General features: G+C 34.2%; 4 protein-coding genes across 7 annotated transcripts; 2 read left to right on the top strand and 2 right to left on the bottom strand.

Annotated features, from left to right (window-relative positions):
* Positions 1-1,516: 1,516 nt before the first annotated feature.
* On the bottom strand, positions 1,517-5,087 carry LOC129248611 (uncharacterized). Of its 2 annotated transcripts, none has more exons than XM_054888240.1 (15): positions 4,847-5,087; positions 4,466-4,769; positions 4,307-4,364; positions 4,198-4,241; positions 4,074-4,127; positions 3,915-4,003; positions 3,713-3,856; positions 3,485-3,644; positions 3,264-3,415; positions 3,127-3,179; positions 2,763-2,920; positions 2,642-2,709; positions 2,410-2,583; positions 2,191-2,347; positions 1,517-1,699 (listed from the first exon to the last, which is right to left on the bottom strand). In XM_054888240.1, the coding sequence occupies exons 1-15, from the start codon at positions 4,994-4,996 to the stop codon at positions 1,590-1,592; spliced, it is 1,875 nt and encodes a 624-aa protein (XP_054744215.1). In that variant the 5' UTR covers positions 4,997-5,087; the 3' UTR covers positions 1,517-1,589. The 2 variants fall into 2 exon arrangements, with proteins under 2 accessions (XP_054744215.1, XP_054744208.1); XM_054888233.1 differs by having other exon boundaries at positions 1,517-1,702; positions 4,847-5,086.
* Positions 5,088-7,466: 2,379 nt separating this feature from the next.
* Positions 7,467-8,709, top strand: LOC129248626 (heme oxygenase 1). The gene is made up of 2 exons (XM_054888252.1): positions 7,467-7,848; positions 7,904-8,709. The coding sequence occupies exons 1-2, from the start codon at positions 7,674-7,676 to the stop codon at positions 8,599-8,601; spliced, it is 873 nt and encodes a 290-aa protein (XP_054744227.1). The 5' UTR covers positions 7,467-7,673; the 3' UTR covers positions 8,602-8,709.
* A 2,687-nt stretch (positions 8,710-11,396) lies between these two features.
* On the top strand, positions 11,397-12,776 carry LOC129248637 (transcription initiation factor TFIID subunit 12). Of its 3 annotated transcripts, none has more exons than XM_054888280.1 (3): positions 11,397-11,515; positions 12,012-12,243; positions 12,335-12,776. In XM_054888280.1, the coding sequence occupies exons 2-3, from the start codon at positions 12,046-12,048 to the stop codon at positions 12,653-12,655; spliced, it is 519 nt and encodes a 172-aa protein (XP_054744255.1). In that variant the 5' UTR covers positions 11,397-11,515; positions 12,012-12,045; the 3' UTR covers positions 12,656-12,776. The 3 variants fall into 3 exon arrangements, with proteins under 3 accessions (XP_054744255.1, XP_054744238.1, XP_054744247.1); XM_054888263.1 differs by having other exon boundaries at positions 11,399-11,515; positions 11,675-12,243; XM_054888272.1 differs by having other exon boundaries at positions 11,430-11,573; positions 11,675-12,243.
* LOC129248656 (peptidyl-prolyl cis-trans isomerase FKBP2) lies at positions 12,660-13,496 on the bottom strand. The gene is made up of 2 exons (XM_054888291.1): positions 13,190-13,496; positions 12,660-13,122 (listed from the first exon to the last, which is right to left on the bottom strand). The coding sequence occupies exons 1-2, from the start codon at positions 13,343-13,345 to the stop codon at positions 12,862-12,864; spliced, it is 417 nt and encodes a 138-aa protein (XP_054744266.1). The 5' UTR covers positions 13,346-13,496; the 3' UTR covers positions 12,660-12,861.
* Positions 13,497-19,414: the final 5,918 nt, after the last annotated feature.

Raw genomic sequence — 19,414 nt, 5'->3', positions numbered from 1 at the left:
GGATTATCGTGGAACGAGCTAAGATGCCTGGCACAAAACCATGCCCGTTGGCGAAGAGGAGTGGTTGACACCCTATGCGCCAAATAGTAGTTAAAGGATTACATACATACATATATATTTGCTATGAATGTCGGTGATTGAATAAAAATAACTTAAAACTAAGACTTCCCTTTGCTTCACAATTCTCATAATGTATAAAAGTTTTCTGCTCATCCGAAAACTATTTTTAAATGAAAATTCATCAGCGCGCTGGCAGTTTGTCTCCCGGAAGGAATGAATTCGATTCTAAAATATCTCTAATAAGATATTCCACAAAAATATTCACAACTTCATATAAGCTTTTCAAAGGGCCAACTTTCTTCCAGATCAAAATTTCAAAGGTTAATTAGAGTTCTTAGAAGATGCAGCTACTTCAATACCTGCAACTGTTCTTTATGGCGGTGGAAAATTTCCTGAAAAGAAAATTTGGTCTCCTCCGCAAGTGTTGAGATGTTCAGCAACCTCCTCGACATATTAATTTTTCCACAATATCTTGGTTTGTTTCCATTATTAAAATTTAATATTGTATTTTCTGGTCATTATTAAGTGTTTCATACATATGGTATATATTTTCATATTTCAATGTTTGCTAATTTTGTTTCAGTTTACTCTTGCAGAGTTGACAGTTGATTTCGATAAATTTTCAATAAAAATTACGGAAGACAACAATTTTTTCACAAATAACTAAATGTTTCATAACAATGTCTCATCACAAATAACTTTTGTTTATCTGCAGGGATGACGTCACAGCGAACTCGTAAGGCGTAATCTTATATTCCAAATTATCACCGTCAATCATTGCTTATAGATTTAGATATTCTCGAGGGTTGCTCTACTACTGCCTGTTCAATACGTTTTACACAAGGTGGATTTATTAAGGTGACAGCATTCACCCAGCTGAATTTTTCGCCGTAGGTATGGCTTATGTCAAAATGATATGCTTTGTTTGTATGTATTGGTATGTTTACATTCGTATGTTTACATTTGATTACTGATTTTGACGTGATGCTTGGACCAAACGCAACAACAAATACATGTAGGGTTCTACTTATATGTGTTTGCTGTCACCTGTAATAAATTCGCCTTGGTTTCACATAATTCTTATTCTTTCCATCATGTGTTTTACACATTGCCAACACAAGAACAAATCGTGTGACCGATGAAGCGAACATTCGCTTTGAGATAGATGATTTCATTTTTATTCATAATTATTGCAAGTAGGCGTTTGTTTACGCCATACAATTATTCATCACTCGAACCTATGTCTTCCGAATGGTAGTCACGCACCATCATTCCACTACTGCGGCCGCCGAATTGCACTGTGCATCAACATTACAAAAATCGTCGCTTGTAAACACTCGTTTAGCCTTCTAACTCATCGCAAGCGAAACAGTTATGGCAAAGATATATTTACCTCGGGCTTTTCATCACTAAAGAGTTCAATCAAAACAAGTTTGTGGAATACAACATTCTTCGCTATCTTTTCAAAAAACTTTCGTTTTATTTTATGTTAATAAATACTTTTCCGAAATTCAATGTTAAATATACCCTTAGATCTTAGACGCCTTGGATTTTGATTTCAAACTAATCCTTCTGTGACTCATGAAAATATATTGACGTACTTTTTTTGTAAACTCCAACCTGTTAATACCTGGGAATACTTCTGAAAGCACATACATTAATTTAGAGTAATTAAAGAAAATAGAAGCTTAAAAGGTATATAGTTTATGTGTAGGGATGGACGCAACCGATATTTTTATACCCAATGATTACATTTGCTGGTTAATATTTTAGTAGTAGCCGATTTCTTTTTCTAAATACGTAAGACCCGAAGAGAATTAATTTGTTTCCAACTGAAAGCATGTGGTTTGATTTCTGAAAATCGAAGATCATGGAAAGCAAGAAACATTTAAAAAAATATCTCTTAAACAATACATGAAACAGAGTATTAGATAAATTTTATTATATTAGCAGTTCCGTACCGATTTTCTTATGATTTCGGGCGATATGTATTACTATTTGAGTACTCTCTAGCGCTTGAAAATCTTGAATTTAGAAATAATTACGCCAACAACATTATAATCTCCTCATAAGAGTTAGCATTGGGTATAAAAAGAGGCACATATTTTATAAAAGATAATGTGCACTTACTATAAAGGCAATTTGAAACAAGACGCAAATTATTCAGAGCGTGTCTTCCTTTGAGCCCATCAAAATTAAAGTTTTCAATTAATTCGTCTTTGAAAATGCAACGTAGAACCGTTCCAACCTCGCCTTTAATTTTCTTTATTATACTCAAGTGCCCACTCTGCGAATTAAATAAATAATCATTAAAAACAGCTAAATGTACTTATAAACGATAATTCTTACAACTCGCTCAGCGTAGTCAGTGTCTTTAAGATTTTCCTCAACTTCTTGCACTTTTTCGAGCGTTGCTATAGGAAACAAAGAGGATATTTCATAATGCTTTTGTAGTTTGGTTTCCACGTTGTTGGTGCCCTGTAACTCGAACTCATTTTTTGATCGGTTTGAACTTCTGGAAAACTAAAGCATATATTTATTTAAAAACAAGACAATTAAAAAGTGTTTAGTGTGACTTCACCTTGTCGACGACATGGCTCTTTACATTTTCAGGACTGTCAACAAGTGTCACGGGTATACATTTCTTTTCTAGAAAAAATAGCTATATATTCTCAATAAATGTACATAATCTAGTTTCTTACGTTTGTGTGGAGAAGCTGCTTTCGTGCTCCTCCTACTTCGTTTAGTATACTGTGCAGGCTCGATTGGGGACTTTGATACTCTTAATTGCTCATCATCATTCAATTCGGCGTCTGATGCAAATGTGTCTTCATTAATAATTTCATTGCAGAATTCCTCACTTGAATATAATTACATAGATTAGAATTTCTAAAGCATTTCTTTAATAGACATATTCAACATTTTTGCCCCGACATGAGCGGAATATTTTTTTTTACAGATTATTTTAGTTAAAAATTACGCGGAAACAAAATGCTTGCTTCGCAATAAATTGCAACTATATTCATAATTGATTTTTCGAGTTTTATAAAAAAAAAATATAACTACCTTTTAATATTGGTTTCAAATGTATGATCCAGCGTGACATCCTCGTCAAATATCTGTAAGACAATATGTAATCGTATATATATATTTTTGAAAATTGATAACTTTTGCGCTGTCCGTATTGAAATATTTAAACTTACTGTAATTTCATCGTGAGATTCACTGCCTTTTTCTTTTGATTTGTGTTTTTTCTTTAACTTTTGTTTTTTCTGCTTATTTCTATTATCGCACATTGTAACATATTTGCGTACTAATTTGAAAAATTCGCACGATGGTATATCAGGGAAAACTTCTGTAAAACAATACAAACATTTTTATAATTTTAGTTTTTCAGAAACGAGTTACTTTAAAACTATCTTACCATGAATACATTTCAAAATTGATTCGAATTTTATAAGCGACATCTTGTCCTGCCGCTCCTCTGGGTTAAGCTGTACTATTAGATCATGTTTAAAGACAAAGCGTAAAACATCGTCGACACTGTAGCCCTCTAAAGTTTTTATATTTTTCACATAAGAAATCTGCTTTCGATAAAGAATAATCCAAATTTGAACAAATATATATTATAATTGGCTCTTATAATCCTTACAACATCCTCGGCATAGCCATGACTTTTTATTTTTCGCTCAACTTCAAGGGCTTCGTCGATAGACGATATTGGGAACCACCTGCGGACAGATTCTTTGAGTTCACACAATTCGTCTTCCTGTATATTTTTTTCGTTGTTGGGTAACTATAAGATAAACTAATTATATAGATAAATTTCGATTATAATTAATATAAAGTCTCACATCAATGTCGCTATCGGGCAAACCACCTTCAACTCTTATATTAATTTGTTTCTGTAGAGTCATCAACTGTTGGAGCATGGATTTCATTTCTATTAATTAATAAAAAGTGCATATATTTATATACATAGAAAAGTGGCGACATTAAACATGTATAAATACCTTTGTGACATTCATTATCGCAAGTTCTTGGGTTGCTTCTCTTTTCTGCATTATCTATTGGGAAAAAATGTTTATTTTAATAAAACACAGCATCGCTTCATGAACTTTTAAAAGCATGTGTTACCTTTTTTTACTGATGTGGTAAATTCATCCGGATCTTCTGTATAACTTGAATGAAGTGCATATATAAATAAAAGTATATAAGTAATATTTGTAGTAAATAAAAAGCTTACCTTTCATCTTTTCTGTTTTCCCTCTTCCGTTTATTCGATTGCGAAATTAATAAAGGATCTAAAAATAAGATATATTTAATAGAATATCATTTATTTTAATATGTATATAATTCCCAACTTGCTTTCATTCCCATGTATGTACATATGTCTGCGACCTACCTTCGTGATAGTTCTCAAATGGAGTATTGCAATCAATAAAACATTCTTTAGTATGACAAAGAATATTAGAGTCAATTTCCATTTCTTTATTTTCCACAATCTCAATTTCACATTCAACTGCATTCTCTGGTGTGTCTTCATCACTATTCTCAATTATATCTGTGACGTTGTTTGGACCCAAAGCAGTCAACATGTCCTTGTTCACTTGCTGTACTTGTATTACAAATGAAAACGCTACTTTCAATTTACGCAAACAGCTGTCGCAAATCTGTTGTGGTAACTTTTTCGCAGTTTCCGAAACAGTCTGTGGATTGTTAGAATTATAGTATATATTTTATGCTTAGAAACTAGAAGTATGGAAGCTGCAAAAACAATACGCACATCTAATTTTGATATCTCCCATAGAAAATCCGCCATAGATTTTCGCAAGTTGTCCTTCACAAGTTTGCCGTTCAATGAGTGGAAGTTATTTTCAGTGGTATCTAAACAAGTACGGCATTTTAGCTGCACGTTTTCATTAATATAAAACATTTTCTAAATTATATGTATCTTTCTCTTTTTTTTTGTAAACACTACTGATTCTTCAATTCCTCCGTTGTTAGGGGTGGACAAAGCATCGATGACACTATCGATGTATCGATGTTTTTTCACTTTTGCTTTCTTTGTACATATCTACGATACCGACAAATCACTCGAACAGCCAACATCACTCGAACTTTACAGAAATCAAATATTTCTTTTCTGCAAAAAAACAAAATAATTAAATTGATAATTAAATCTGCGCGAGTGGATGTTATTGTAATATTGAGGAAGTATCTGAAAAATATAAATAAATCCTCTCTAATGCCGCTCGCGATCGACAAATGTATGCTTTTAAACAAAAATTATAAAATTTTTGAATACTTGTAATGAAAAACATTTGATTTTAATTTAAAAATTTTACGATTTTTATTAACATTAATTTAATTTTTTTTCATTATGCTCAAAAAAAAAAACAAGTATTTATTTATATATATATATATTTTATATTATGATATTTATTATAATATTTTTATATTAAATTATATAATAATATACATAAATAATTATATATTAAATTTAATATATGATTTGTGGAAGTGTTCTTGCTCCATGCTTATATAAACTACCCAACATTTTTACAGGGCGCACAACAATAATTTCGTAATAGCTGCATATATTGAGATGATATTATTTCCGAGAAAAGAGAACACTATTATAAAAACAATTTTTTCAGAATACAGTAGGTTCTGTTTTTATGCGGCTTTTTTTTATGCGGTTTTGAAATAGTGCGGTTTTTTTTAAATTACAAAATGCATGTCGACCTATCGGGAATTGTACATATAAAGAAGATTCTAAACCAGTTAAGCAAAAACTCATCACAGATTACATCAGAAATGCTAACCCTACAAGTATGGAACCGCCTGCATAACTATCTAGATCAGACGTGTACATTTCCTAAAGTGACGAAAGTGATTTTACGCCAAATCCTAAACGAACGCGCAACATGTGGGTATTGTCTGATTCTATTTCTGACTTAAATTTATTTTTCGATTCTGACGTTTCTTAAATAAAGATATAATTTTCAAAAATACAATATTTTGTTTATGCGATTTTATTTAATTATTTCAGATTTATGCGGTTTTAGCATTTGAAACGTATCTATAGTTTTACTATAGAACTAGTAGCTTTTTTTATGCTGTTTTTTTTTATGCTGTTTCTTGCGGAACGTATCTACCGCATAAAAACAGAACCTACTGTATTTGGTGTTTTGCTTAATAAAAGACATCTATATTTCTTCACCTCTAGTAAATATTCGATACGGCTCCACCGTGTTGTTACTTGGTAGTACATATTTGTTATATGACAGCGCCGGTTCAAATATCAAATTGACAATCAGCTGTCATTTCCGTTGTGAAAGGATTTTCCTCATAGAAATTATTTTGGTGGAATATTTCGGTGTTTTTGGTTTGTTTAATTTTTATTAACGATATGAATAAAAGACAAGTAGAAGGAATAGCTACTTAATTACGCAATTAGCTGCTAATAATAAACAGTTGGAGGAAATCCGTATGCGACGTTTACTGATGTTTCAAAAAATTATGGCAGCAAAAAGCATTCGAAATTCGATGGTACCTTTTATAACAAGTAATAAGAGGACAAAACGTTTATGGACATATGCTTTTTTCTGTAAAATGAATCCCTAATTAACAATATTTAACAAACATTTTATTAGAATTATGTCTGTACTCTGACGTTTTCTTTCCACACGTAAAAATAATGACACAGAAAACACAGGGTTGTATATCAAAAATTATGGTTATTATCTAGAATTATTTTATAATCCCAGATTTTGGGAGAAAAATTTTGTACAGGAAATCTCGTTTTTTAATTACGGATTGGGAGTTAAGCACAAAAAAGTAAATCATCTACTTATATAGGAAAGTATTATTACTACCTTTATACATATATGGCTGTTAGTTTTTAGTTATAAGTTCACATTCCATTGCACTAGAAATAAGTTTTAAATTTTCTAGTAGTTCTGTAGTTATCAATAAAAGACTACAGCACATACACCCACATATCTTAGATAAATAAATAAATATTCTCGCAGAAGCTATCTCAGTTACAAGTTTTCCATATAGACGAACCCTAAACCATCAATAAATATCGCGATGTTTGTAGAAATCTAGCTTATGAGGCGTGAATTACTTACTTTACCAGTATACGTCTTTTTTTTATCTATTTGAAGTCATTTAATTGAACATTACAAGTTTTTTTATTTTACAAAACACAAAAATTATATAAATACGTGCGTAATAAACCTTGAACTTTTAAGGCACATCGCGAGCGGAGAGTCATCCATCAATATCGAATTTTTCTCAGCTATCCGCTATATTTATTTAATGTGAATTTGTACGCCATAGAGACGCCTTACTGTGCCTTAAGACATGTAACATACTTTTACCCTCGTTGATTAGTGTTTACATCACTGGTAAGAGGAGCAAATCTTCTCAAAACTCAAATTTTCTTATTTCCTCATCAAGCTGTCAAAAATTTAACTTACAAAACACCAATAAGTGAACAATACTTTATCACATCGACCGCTGGTGTTAAATATTCGTTTGGCTACGTGAAAGAAGTCTACAATACAAAAGAAGTACGCATATAGAGAACAAAGAAATCAGCAATGGAAACTGCGTCGCAACCATTGCCTGTGGAGGAAAAGACATCACCAGGAAAAACAAATACTGAAGATGCAAAGGAGCCTGTTGTTGATATGACTTTTACGAGAGAACTACGCCAGGCAACCAAAGATGTACATAAACTTAGTGACGTTCTAGTTAATGCCAAGTTTGCTTTGGGTAAGAAGAATTGTGCAGGAGCAGTCTGTAGCTATTTTTGTTGTTGTTGTTTCAGCCCTATCTGACGATGCTGTTTGGTACGATGGTTTATTGGCTTTCTATGAAGTTTACAAATACCTTGAAGAAAATTTACCTGAAAACTTGCTTCCAAAAGAGCTTCATCGAAAAGAAGCTTTTGAGCAGGATTTGGCTTATTTCCTAGGTAAGGATTGGAAAGAAACTTACGAACCACGAGAGAGTGTTAAAAAGTATCTCACTCATTTGGAAGAGGTTAATTCAAGAAATAAATTGCTTTTATTCGCGTATGCTTATCAAATGTATATGGCCCTAATGTCCGGTGGTCAATTGTTGCAAAGAAAGAGAATGATTAAGAGGAAACTATGGATTGGTAGACAAGAAGAAGAAGAGGAGAAGCTAGAACCAGCCAATTCGAATGCAGCAGATGATGACTTGGAGCACCGCCCAATGCCAAGGCAAGTAACCATTTGTCCAGAAGGATGTGCTGCAACATTTTTTCCGGAGAAAATTAGTTTGTTGAAGAATAAATTGCGACAAGTGCTGAACGATAACTTCGGAGCTTTTGACGATGAACTGCGCGCGGAATTTATCGAGGAAAGCCGCAATGTTTTTATATACAATGGTGATGTTGTTCGCTCCATAAAGGGTGTGAACCGTGCGAACCTCAGAAAATTAGCAATTGTGTTAGTGTTTGTAATGGGTGTTTATTTTGCTTTAAAGCTCGCTAAGCGTTGAAGTGGAACATATTCACAGGCACACAATTAACAATAAAACATAGATACAAATGTAGCTCGATGTTGATTTATCTTACATAATAAATACATATTAAATCTTACAATTAAAGTTGTGTATGAGTACGCTCAGAGCCATAAGCGTGAATACTGGAAACACCTTCAATGTGGTAGAAAATCGAAATGGGTCCTCTATTTCTTTCCGACATGTTGTAAAGTAAAAAGTTTAACGCCTAAAGTAATTCATGAAATTTTATGGGCAAAAAAAGTGAATTTTCAATACCTGGTTACTGAACATACATATGTCTGCTTCTTCTGATGAAGCTTACCGGAAGATGAGCTATCGGTAAGCTGTTAACCATCAGGAAATCTCCAATTTGTGGTAGATGGAGTAGTTTTTTCAAGGCAGAAATACACTCGAAGGGTTTGCCTTTTTCTTCACAGTGGATTTCGGATTCAAAACGTACCGAATAGTGGTTTCGCCCAAACCATTCACCTACAGCAGCAGATGCTACAGGAAAAAATTAAAGCAGCCTTGTCGAATATACATATGTACATAAGTCGGCTTTTTAACCATTACTTGTATAAAATTTTTGTGAGATAAGTGAGTAAGATATTACATATTTACAAGTTTTACAGGCGGTTTAATGAATGTGAAAAAGTGCCTTTCCTTTTTACATGAGGCGATTTTTAGTGAAAAGGAGTTGAGTATTTAGTAAGTAATATGAAGTTAAAATGAAAGATATATTGATAAAAATTGTAAACAAAGTTATTGCTACATTTTTGCTTTCAAATTGGGTCACATATGTATAGTACAAAATCCAAACAATCCCAGAGTTGCTAAAAAAAAAAAATTAAACGGCTCATAATCCACTGCTTGGATTTAAAAATTGTTTCAATTGGAGATTTATAAAAAGTGGAATATTTTTGTTAAACTGCTTTAATTCATTTATTTAGTGAAAAAATCAGAATTTTACAAACAGATCCTAAATTCTAATGTCGTATGTAACTTTGTGTAAATACTAAATGTGAAAATAAATCATCATATCATGAGTGTATTATATTTTTAAAGCATACTAGAAGAAAATTTATAACTGAAGAATATAATAAAATACATAAGGTGGCACTTTCCGAAAACCTTTACAAAATTTTTCACGATTTTAGTGATTAAATTGTGAAGACACGAATTATAAAAATAACTCCAAAATCAGTTCTTTTTTGTGTTTTTACTCCGATGACGCAGTGGCAAGAAAGTGTTTGTGAGTGTGTGTATAATTTATTGTGTTTGGTAGTTTCTATTGTTTTGGCCTACTCTTTCTCTTCACAAACAAATAATTTCCCTTCCGTTTGCTTGTGTATTCTCTGGGCATGACGTCGCAATAAATTTGTAAGGCGCAGTCTTGTATTCTATGATTCTTGTTGCTGTAACCATAGATGACGCTTTAACGTGTTTGACTGACGTGACATGTGAAATGTGCCATTGTGCTAGAACAACAGATGTTCTTGTCATGAAAGCAAATTTTAAATTTCCTTGTGTATGAAAAGATTTTTGTTTGTGTTATTGGAATCATGGTAGATGGGATTAATTCGAGCCTCCTTTTATACTCTTTCGAAACCTTGGCGAACATACAAAGCAGAATATGAATTGGCTCAATTCATTTAAGGGAGGGGTCTAGGGTTTGACTTTCAAAAAATCGATTTTTTGGAAATAGCTTTTTCTTATAGTAAATCATCTCAAAAATATTGTCCCAAAATTTCAGCTCAATCGGAGTAAACCTTTTGGAGTTATAGACGTTTTTGTCCCCACTCCTCTGCGACAGCTGCGAGCGGAGCGTGTTTTTCAAACGCGTTTTTCTCGAAACCACTTTTTCAAAGTCCGTGACTATTAGAACTTCAACAATATTTAACCGATCCTTTTCAAATTTGGTATACAGCTTCTATATATAAAATACCTCCCCCCCACGGAGAGATTTTTCACTTTTTTGTTTTACATTAAGGGCGGTTTCCACTTATACAGCGAAAAAATCAGTGAAAATCCCACTTTTTGCTTCAAAAACGCGCTGGCAACGTAAAAATGAAAAAAAAAAAATCGGAGCCCGTGGGGGGGAGGTTTTGGTGATAATTTAACCAAATAATTCTGTTTTTTTTATTTCAGGTGATTCTACAACTAGATACGATAGTCACCGCAAATCCCCTTTTGGAAAAGGCGTTTTCGGAAAAGTTACCTCACCGGCTTATTTCCCGATATTTTCTTAAAAAAATTTAGTACAATATTGTTGAAATGATGCTTTATAATGTACAAAAAGTTTAAATACATTTTCACTATTCATATCTCTAAAGCAAAGTCTCAAAAATTTATTAAAAAAAATGCTCAAACCCTAGACCCCTCCCTTAAAAGTCCATTAACGCTTTGTGTTTCATTTTATATAGTAAAAGGCACCATCAATATTAATTTTGTTTAAACAAATTTCATTTCCGCTGGAGTCGCGATACGGCAAATGTACAAAATTGCACGCTTTTGTACAGACCCGCATGACGTATAGAACTCAAGTGGCACTTCCTACTTAAAAACACTTCCGCAATTAAGCGGTCCGTCAAATTCGTTTCCGCAGCGTATACAGCGGATCCATTGTGCCAGATTTAGTACACAATTCAACCATTGCATTCAACTAAACTAGAATCAAAAATCGCCCCATATCAACAGAGTTCGTTAGAACACATTTGAGGAAGCATTCACAATAAATGAAGTTTTTAAGTCACAATAAACAGTAATGTTTGAAATCTGGCAACGAATGGTTTATATTTTTTGACAGCAGAAAACAAAACAAATTATTGGTCGGCCGCAAATGGAAAGTAAAGTTTTGTTGTTCATTATTTCAATAATAATACGGGAATTTACTTCGTAAAATATTAGCGGGGTAAGTCACTATAAAATGTGCAGAGATTTTTCTGCTACTTAATTATTATACACAAAAAGTAAGTCCTTATCCATAGGAAACTCCTTTAACATCCCATGATAATACTTTCTTTTCATTTCATTGTTCGAATTTGATATTAATCTTAATTTCATAATTTAGCGTGCTTTCCATGACCACATTTTTTAAGACAAAACCAACAAACGAAGTTTATAATCTTTCAACTGATTTCTCCTATAAACTCGGACAAAAATTTAAAAACCTACCACAATTCTGGAACGTAGGCCTGTGTTGTTTTTACTTTTTACTATATGCACTCCCGTAAAAGAAATACTCCCGCACACCGCCTATCCAAAAACTAAGCGATCAAAATTATACCAGCTTTCCCTCAAACTGGCTTGGTTTTTGGTCAATCCATATTATTTTACTGCAAATCCGCTACATTGGTAACAAGAAAGCAAAAACATACAATGTCGGATATTTTTACAAATTTCGATAGCAACGGCGCTTGCGACGATTCTCAGGACATCATAATGGCATCGCCCTCGCAAAGCAGCCCTTTGACCAACTCAAACTCCAACTCTGTGGGGCTTGGTTCGGCTAACAATACACCAGGTGGTAGTAGTGGTAGCGCGCAAAATGCGAGCTCTGGAAATGCAGGCACCAATGGCACATCTAGTGGCAGTGGCGGTGGTGGAGGAAAAACAAATACAGGCGCAGAAAATCAACCCGTAAGCATATGAAATCATTTTACGATATAATTTGTTTTGTCATAAGAAATCATGATAAGAAATAATTGGTTTTTTTTTAAATTATTTTTAGATTTTAACAAAGCCACGGTTGCTGGAACTGGTGCGCGAGGTCGACGTAACCGCGCAATTGGATGAAGACGTCGAAGAGCTTTTACTACAAATCGCAGACGATTTCGTGGAGGATGCAGTAAAAGCGACTTGCGCATTTGCAAAACATCGAAAAGTGTCCAAAGTGGAGGTGCGTGATGTGCAACTTCATTTAGAACGCAAGTGGAATATGTGGATACCTGGCTTTGGAACTGATGAGTTGCGGCCATATAAACGTGCAGCTATTACGGAGGCACATAAGCAACGATTAGCACTAATACGGAAAACAATTAAAAAGTATTGAAAAATCTCACTTAAGTGCGTGGTGTTCATCTTTTTATTCTCTACTAAATATACAGATACGTAACTTAAGGGTTTTTATAAATATACATATGGTATTAAGTTCGACTGTGTGTTCACCAAAATGTGTAAACATTTTTATTAATTCTAGATATTCTGCAAAAAGTAAAGTTTTCGAATTACATGTTGAAGTGTAAAAATTATATTTATTTATAAATCTGTTTTTGGTCTGTCGATCTTTTCTAATTCTACCTCAAAAATAAGTGTTGAATCTGGTGGTATTTTATCGCCAGCGCCTGCTTTGCCGTAGCCCAGTTCTGGGGGTATAATTAAACGACGTTTTTCACCCTCGCACATGCCTAATAGCCCTTGCTCCCATCCCTTAATCACTTGACCCAAACCAAGCTTCAGCGTAAACGCTTTCTGGCGTTCATAACTGCTGTCGAATTCGGAGCCGTCTAGCAGGGTACCCTACGGGTAAGTGGAGGTTATTGACAGTCTCATTAGCGTAAATAATTTTTGCAACAAAGGGTCTTACTCTGTAATGAACATGAATCGTGTCACCTTTGCGCGCCTTTACTTCACAATTTTCGACCCTCTTTTTAATGCCAATCTTCACCGTAGGCTTAGCATCCTCTTTGGTAGAGCCCAAGCTCAGTGCAGTTAACAGAAGTAGTAAGAAGAAAATATTCATTACTTTTTCTAAATAATACTGCAAGTACTTTTGCAATATGACCGTATAAACAAAGAATCGTAACTTTAACTGGATCGCAGTAAAAATGTATAGTTAATTGTTGCTCATTTACGATTGCAGATAAGAATTCTAGCATACGATAAACAAATATGCAGTGCTGACAGATTATGAAACTAGACAACTTTAAGGGGAGCACTGTTTGCACTTGGATAAATTACAGCCGGTCTACATGCCTGAGATGCTCGCTTGCTATCGGCTGCTTTTGTTCGCAAGCGAGATTCAGTTGCGATGGCTGTTAATTTTAACCCTCCGATGTTCGGTGCCTTATGATGCGGTAAGTGCATCATAAGGGTCTGACCAGACCCATACAAATAATGTAAGAAATACGGTTTTAAAAATAATTTTATTTATTTATTTGAACGGATTAGTATTAATTACGAAGAGCAATTGGGTTTACAACTATATAGTTGCATGGAATGTTCATTAAGTCATATGGGACGATTACATTTGCTGCAGTTATAACGAGTTTTACGTCGCTTTTTCGAAGAGGAAGCAGCACAATGATAGCACGATGACCGTGTTGAAGCAACTTGAGCATATGATTGTTGCTGTGCTGCATCTGATGTCGATGGACAAGATTCCGGTACCTAAAAGTAGCGAAATAATTTATTTTAAATTAGTAAATATGAATACATGCATACACATATCTTAATACGCGGAGATATATGTAGGTGTGTATATAATTCATACACACCTTGATATTGAAAAGATTCATTGCTTGTCTTATATGAGCAAACCTCCTACTAATGGGTTAGTCGCCCGTTTCGTCATATGTGGGATAACTAGCTGCCGTGCCAATTCTATGATAAATGAGCGCCTCTTATCACTCTGCTTTGCCGGATTCAGCTCGTCATAGATGATGAAAGAGGCCAAACCGGCAATATCAAGCATATTATAAAACATTGCCAGTGGCCAACGGTTTGTCGAGCGTTTGCATGAATAGCCAGTCAACATTTGATCCATTGTATCTACCCCCGCTTTAAATTTATTGTAGTCCAAAATTTGATCTGGCTTGAATCCTTTCAATGGATCGGTGCTTTGACGGTAATGGGCAGTGGATAACATAATTACTGGCTTTTTCGGCTTTGCCATATACGAGCACAGAGCGATATTATTATTGTGATAACAAAATAAAGTGCTTTTAACATCACGCTTCGGGTTAAGCAATTCATGCGGAATGAAGGTCTAATTTTTTCTTACGATACCGACGAAAGCCACTCTACGATCCATCAACATTTCTGCCAAGTTGTATGTTGAAAAAAAATTGTCAGCATAAACAGTCCTACCGCTTTCCATATAATTTTCCATCAATTTCATGACGACCCGTTCACCTTGATTCGTTTCTCGCTGGCCACCTGGTGGTTTTCCGGTATAAATTATACCTTTCAAAGGGTAGTTTGAAACAGAGTCACAGGAGACAGCAATAGCTTGAAAAGAGCTTTATGACGCGGTGACGCTCCTCGGAGTGGCCCTTTACGAGTAAAAGTTGTAACATTGTGACAACGAGGCCTTCCAGGTGGTAGAGGATTTGAATTCCACATCTTACCATCTTTCGACCTGTATATAAGGCCCTGGGTAATAGATGTGCTGCATGATTCCATTGTGGTTGAAGCCTGAAGGGCGATAGCTTCTCTATACAAATTCTCAATATCATCATGGTTTTCATCCAGAACAGCCTCTAACTCGATTTCCTGTTCTATATCTAATGCTTCACCGAAGTCGTCTTCATCTGGAAAATATTCATCATCTTCCACGTCGCCACTTGTTTCAAATGGATCGGACTCCTGTCCCATAATTTCTTCAATTTGTGCCTGAAGTCGCTGACGTTCTTCCGGACTCACATTTGCTGCACTTAGATTACGAAGCAAATGCGTCATCACATCAACTTCATCCATATTTACTTGTTCCATTTTATTAAAAAAAAACACTTCCCACTAATTAAAAAACACGTATTCACTTTAATTTTCAAATGTCAACTAAAAAATTATCTCTGTCGCTGCCTCCGCTAACAGTTTAGTTGTTTACACCTAACGGTTAACCAATTTACATGAGAAGCTTATACGGGTCTGCACAGACCCATGTGAGCTTAATTAACGGAATTAGTTTAAAGTTATTATTTTTACAACAAATATAGCAAAAATCTTAATTTTGCTACTTCATTGTGTTTAGCACACTACATTTTAGGAAGTCATGGACTAAGAAGCCTCAGATATTAAAAATAAAAGATCTACATACATTTAAAGATCGAATGGGTCTGGCCAGACCCATATGAACATCGGAGGGTTAAGCATGCATAGTTTATTTGAAATATGTCAAGCAGTTGTTCGAGCCTGTGCGTTATTCAACTCTAAACCCCTGTCGAAGAATGATAGAATCGAAGATTGCGCCTTCCGAATTCGCTTTGACGTCATTTCTTCAAATATAATGAAATGATGAGTGAGTAGACAACCAACGCTTCGCATGTAAATTCAAACTTGCTTCAATAACCGATTTAGGAATGCCCGCATGTCCAGGACGTTTCACGGGATACTTTTAATAATTTTTATAGTTCGGGACTATAACGGCTATTAAGGGACGATCCCGCACAAACCGGTAAGGTTAGTCGCCTTATTCGCGTAAAAGTCAGTTATTATTCAGCAGCGAAATTCCTGAGAATTTTGAAGCTTTCTCCTCCAAAGAGAGATATTTGCAATTATTACGCAAACGCATAATTCGCAAGAACCTGCAAACTGGGTTGCACGGTTAACACGGTTGCATGCATGTAAAATTTCTCCCGCAATTGTATCCCAGTAGAATTAACATTTTATTTTATGCTTGAGAATATTTGAGTAAGTTTTGCATTGTCAATGCGAATATAGTCTTTTCTTTTAAATCGTGGTCTCTCTCGGAGTCATCTGTGCTCTCGGATGAAGCGAAGTCTAAGGTTATACTCAAAGAGCTTAATTAGCTGAGGCAATTAAGTTTTAAGGGGGTGGTAGGGTTTAGCGCTAAAAAAAACACTTTTTTTTGAATTTTTTACAGAAATATGGCTCAAGATACTTTAATAAAATCAGTTGCATGTTATTGTACATCTTTTCAATAAGTTTTTAAAAAATATTAATAATAAAATATTGACAAATAAGCCCATGACAGAGTTTTTTTGGAGACATGTTTTTCGAGAGGTGCTCTGCGGTGCCAATCGGCATTCGTCGTAGAATCATCTGAAACTAAAAAAGTCGAATTTTTCAGTTAAAGTATGACGTAATGCTCCCCCCCCCACATTAATAAAATTTTTTTTTTTCATTTTTGTAGTTTTGGTGGCAAAAAAACGTAAAACGAGCATTTTTGGCGAAAAATTTCGCCATATTTGTAAGTGAAAAACAACCTTAAAAAAAAAAAAATAAAAAAAGACAGTGTGGGGGGGAGGTATTTTTGATTTAGAAAACGTGTGCCAAATTTGAAAAGAATCGGTTGAATAGTTTCGGAGTTGTGATTGGCACCGACTTTTAAAAAGTCGTTTCGGGAAAAACGCGTTTGAAAAAATGACTCTGAAAAATTATCGATGCTCTGCATTCGAGGTAGAGTGCCTACAAAGGCTATAACTTTGAGAGTTCTGCTCCGATCCACTTAAAATTTTGACACAACATTCTTGAAATGATTTACTATAAGATGAGTGAAGAAAAAAAATTTCGATTTTGTGTCACGTCTTCGAGTATTCGGCAGCAGAATTCTTTGCGCTCATTCCACACCTATTTACACACTCGTCCAATCAGTCGTTCAGACGGCGACAAGTAACATGAGCTTGAACTGTATTGATTTTTGTCGTAAACAAATCGCTGTCATGAACCCGGTTACGTTAGCCAATCAGCTGATTCCTTCAAAATCGCTGAGAGCCTATTAACGGTTTGATGTTGGTCACAACTCTGAATTCGTTTCACCATAGTTGTTTAGACGGCAACGAAGTAACACGAGCAATGGCTGCATTAATTTTTTCGTATATCACCGACAAAAGTAAAATTTTTAAGCAATAAAAGCTATTATGTAAAAAAGTACTATTTTCTAAAAAAAAATTACCAAAAATTAAGGAAAATGTTTTTCTTTGAATTTTCTTTTTTTTTTATCTATACTTTTTGCCATTTAAAGAGTGAGCATATACAAAAAAATTAACTCAAAAAACGATAAAAAATTTATAATAAAAATATATATAATAAAAGAGAAAATTAAAAAAAAAGAGGTTGTCTGTAAATTCGGTTTACTGACGATAGTTTAACGTGACAACGTCATAAGAAAATATTGATGTAAGGGTTGCAATTTTCAAAACAAAATTTTAATTTTATTTGTTTGATAGATATTTTGTATGGATATAGAGGAGGAGGTAAATGGAATTGCAATGGAATAGGTCAAGTTACATTTACACAAACGTGAAATTGACGAAACATTTATCAAATTCATGAAAGATATGTTCAATTTCGATTGTGCATCAGACGTTAATAAGTCAACAATACTAAGAGGCAACATCATCGATTTGCCTTTTTCAAGACACTTTACACTCGAAACACTCCCTTTCATTTCCTACTTTTCCTATCATCGTCCTATTCTCAACAGAGAAATGCTTCATTACCATGCACACAGGAAGAAGGCATATGCAAATACAAATATGTGAATTTATATACAAATGCGCATATACATACATACCTATATATGCTCACTCAAGTAGGAGAGAGCCAGATGTCGAACGCGGGGGCCGATTGTGCTCTTTGTCGTTCGTTCCGCGCTCTCGCTTGCAGTTCAAGCAATGTACATTAGCTTACATTTGCTTGCGTACGGAATAGATTCGTATATTTGATATGTCTATATGACTTGTATGCATCTTTACATATAGATTTGTTCTTTTTGAAAACTGCGCGAAATTGTCTATGTATATTATATGTATGTGGTATGTGGTAAATATTACCATACATTTTTTCCTTCATATATAATAAAAAAATTAATAATAATAACATTAAAATAACAGGTATTATTAACAAACTTGGTTTTATTTTAAATTCTTCAAGTAAATCAAATTAATAATAATCAATAAGAAGGCATATGCAAATACAAATACGTGAATTTATATATGTACATATGCGCATATACATACATATATACGCTCACTTAAGTAGGAGAGAGCAAGATGTCGAACGTTGCCGTTCGTTTGCTTTGTTTGCTTTGTAGTTCGTTCCGCGCTTTCGCTTGCAGTTCATTCAAGGTAACGACAATGAGCAAGGTAACGACAAATGAGCAAGGTAACGACACATTTTTTCGTGCGTGCAGCCGGCTAAATCGAATTATAAGACGTTATCACGTCAAAAAACTCAGTAAATAAGTTTGCCGATTCAATTAGGTGCCTCTTTGAACATAGTTTAATATCGCCTGGTATCGTTAAACAAAATTAGGTTGATTTTTTTTTTCGATACTGCTACCTAACCGCATATAAATCCCATTTAGTTTTTCTTAAAAATTGTTGAAAGTGATTACGCGTGATAGATTACCAGGTTTGCTATTTATCTATGGGGAAAAAGAAAATTGTGAAGGGAACTTTGGCTGCCAAGTCACGGGGCACAGTGCGGCCGATTCACAAAAAGCTGGCCAAAAGTCGAAAAAAAAGTTTCTAGATAGAGTTTTTTTTGTCTTTGGGTTGGCTACAGTAATGCCTTGAGTAGTGAAAACCGTTCATAGCAACGTCCTGTACCCTAAGTATCCTCTGTATTTTCAGTCGCAACGTGGCCTTCGTTTGAGGATCGTATTACTGTCGATGAATAGTGAAAGTTGTACACATTTGAAAGATTTTGTAATGGAGTAAATTGAACAAAACCAAATGGAATCATCTTCGGAAGGTTAGTAAAATACGAGAAATCTTTAGTACATATCAATACCTCGACACAAAATTTTTAGCTGCAGCAATACGTAGATACATTTTTTGCAATTTTTTTTATAAAATTTGAGTTTTCAAACTGTATAGTAATACAACGCCGTCATATGCTGCTTTGA

Source organism: Anastrepha obliqua, chromosome 1, assembly GCF_027943255.1.
Source record: "Anastrepha obliqua isolate idAnaObli1 chromosome 1, idAnaObli1_1.0, whole genome shotgun sequence".
NCBI classification, from domain to species: domain Eukaryota; kingdom Metazoa; phylum Arthropoda; class Insecta; order Diptera; family Tephritidae; genus Anastrepha; species Anastrepha obliqua.
Note: the sequence above shows the minus strand (reverse complement) of the source record. Positions and strands in the feature narration are given on the sequence as shown.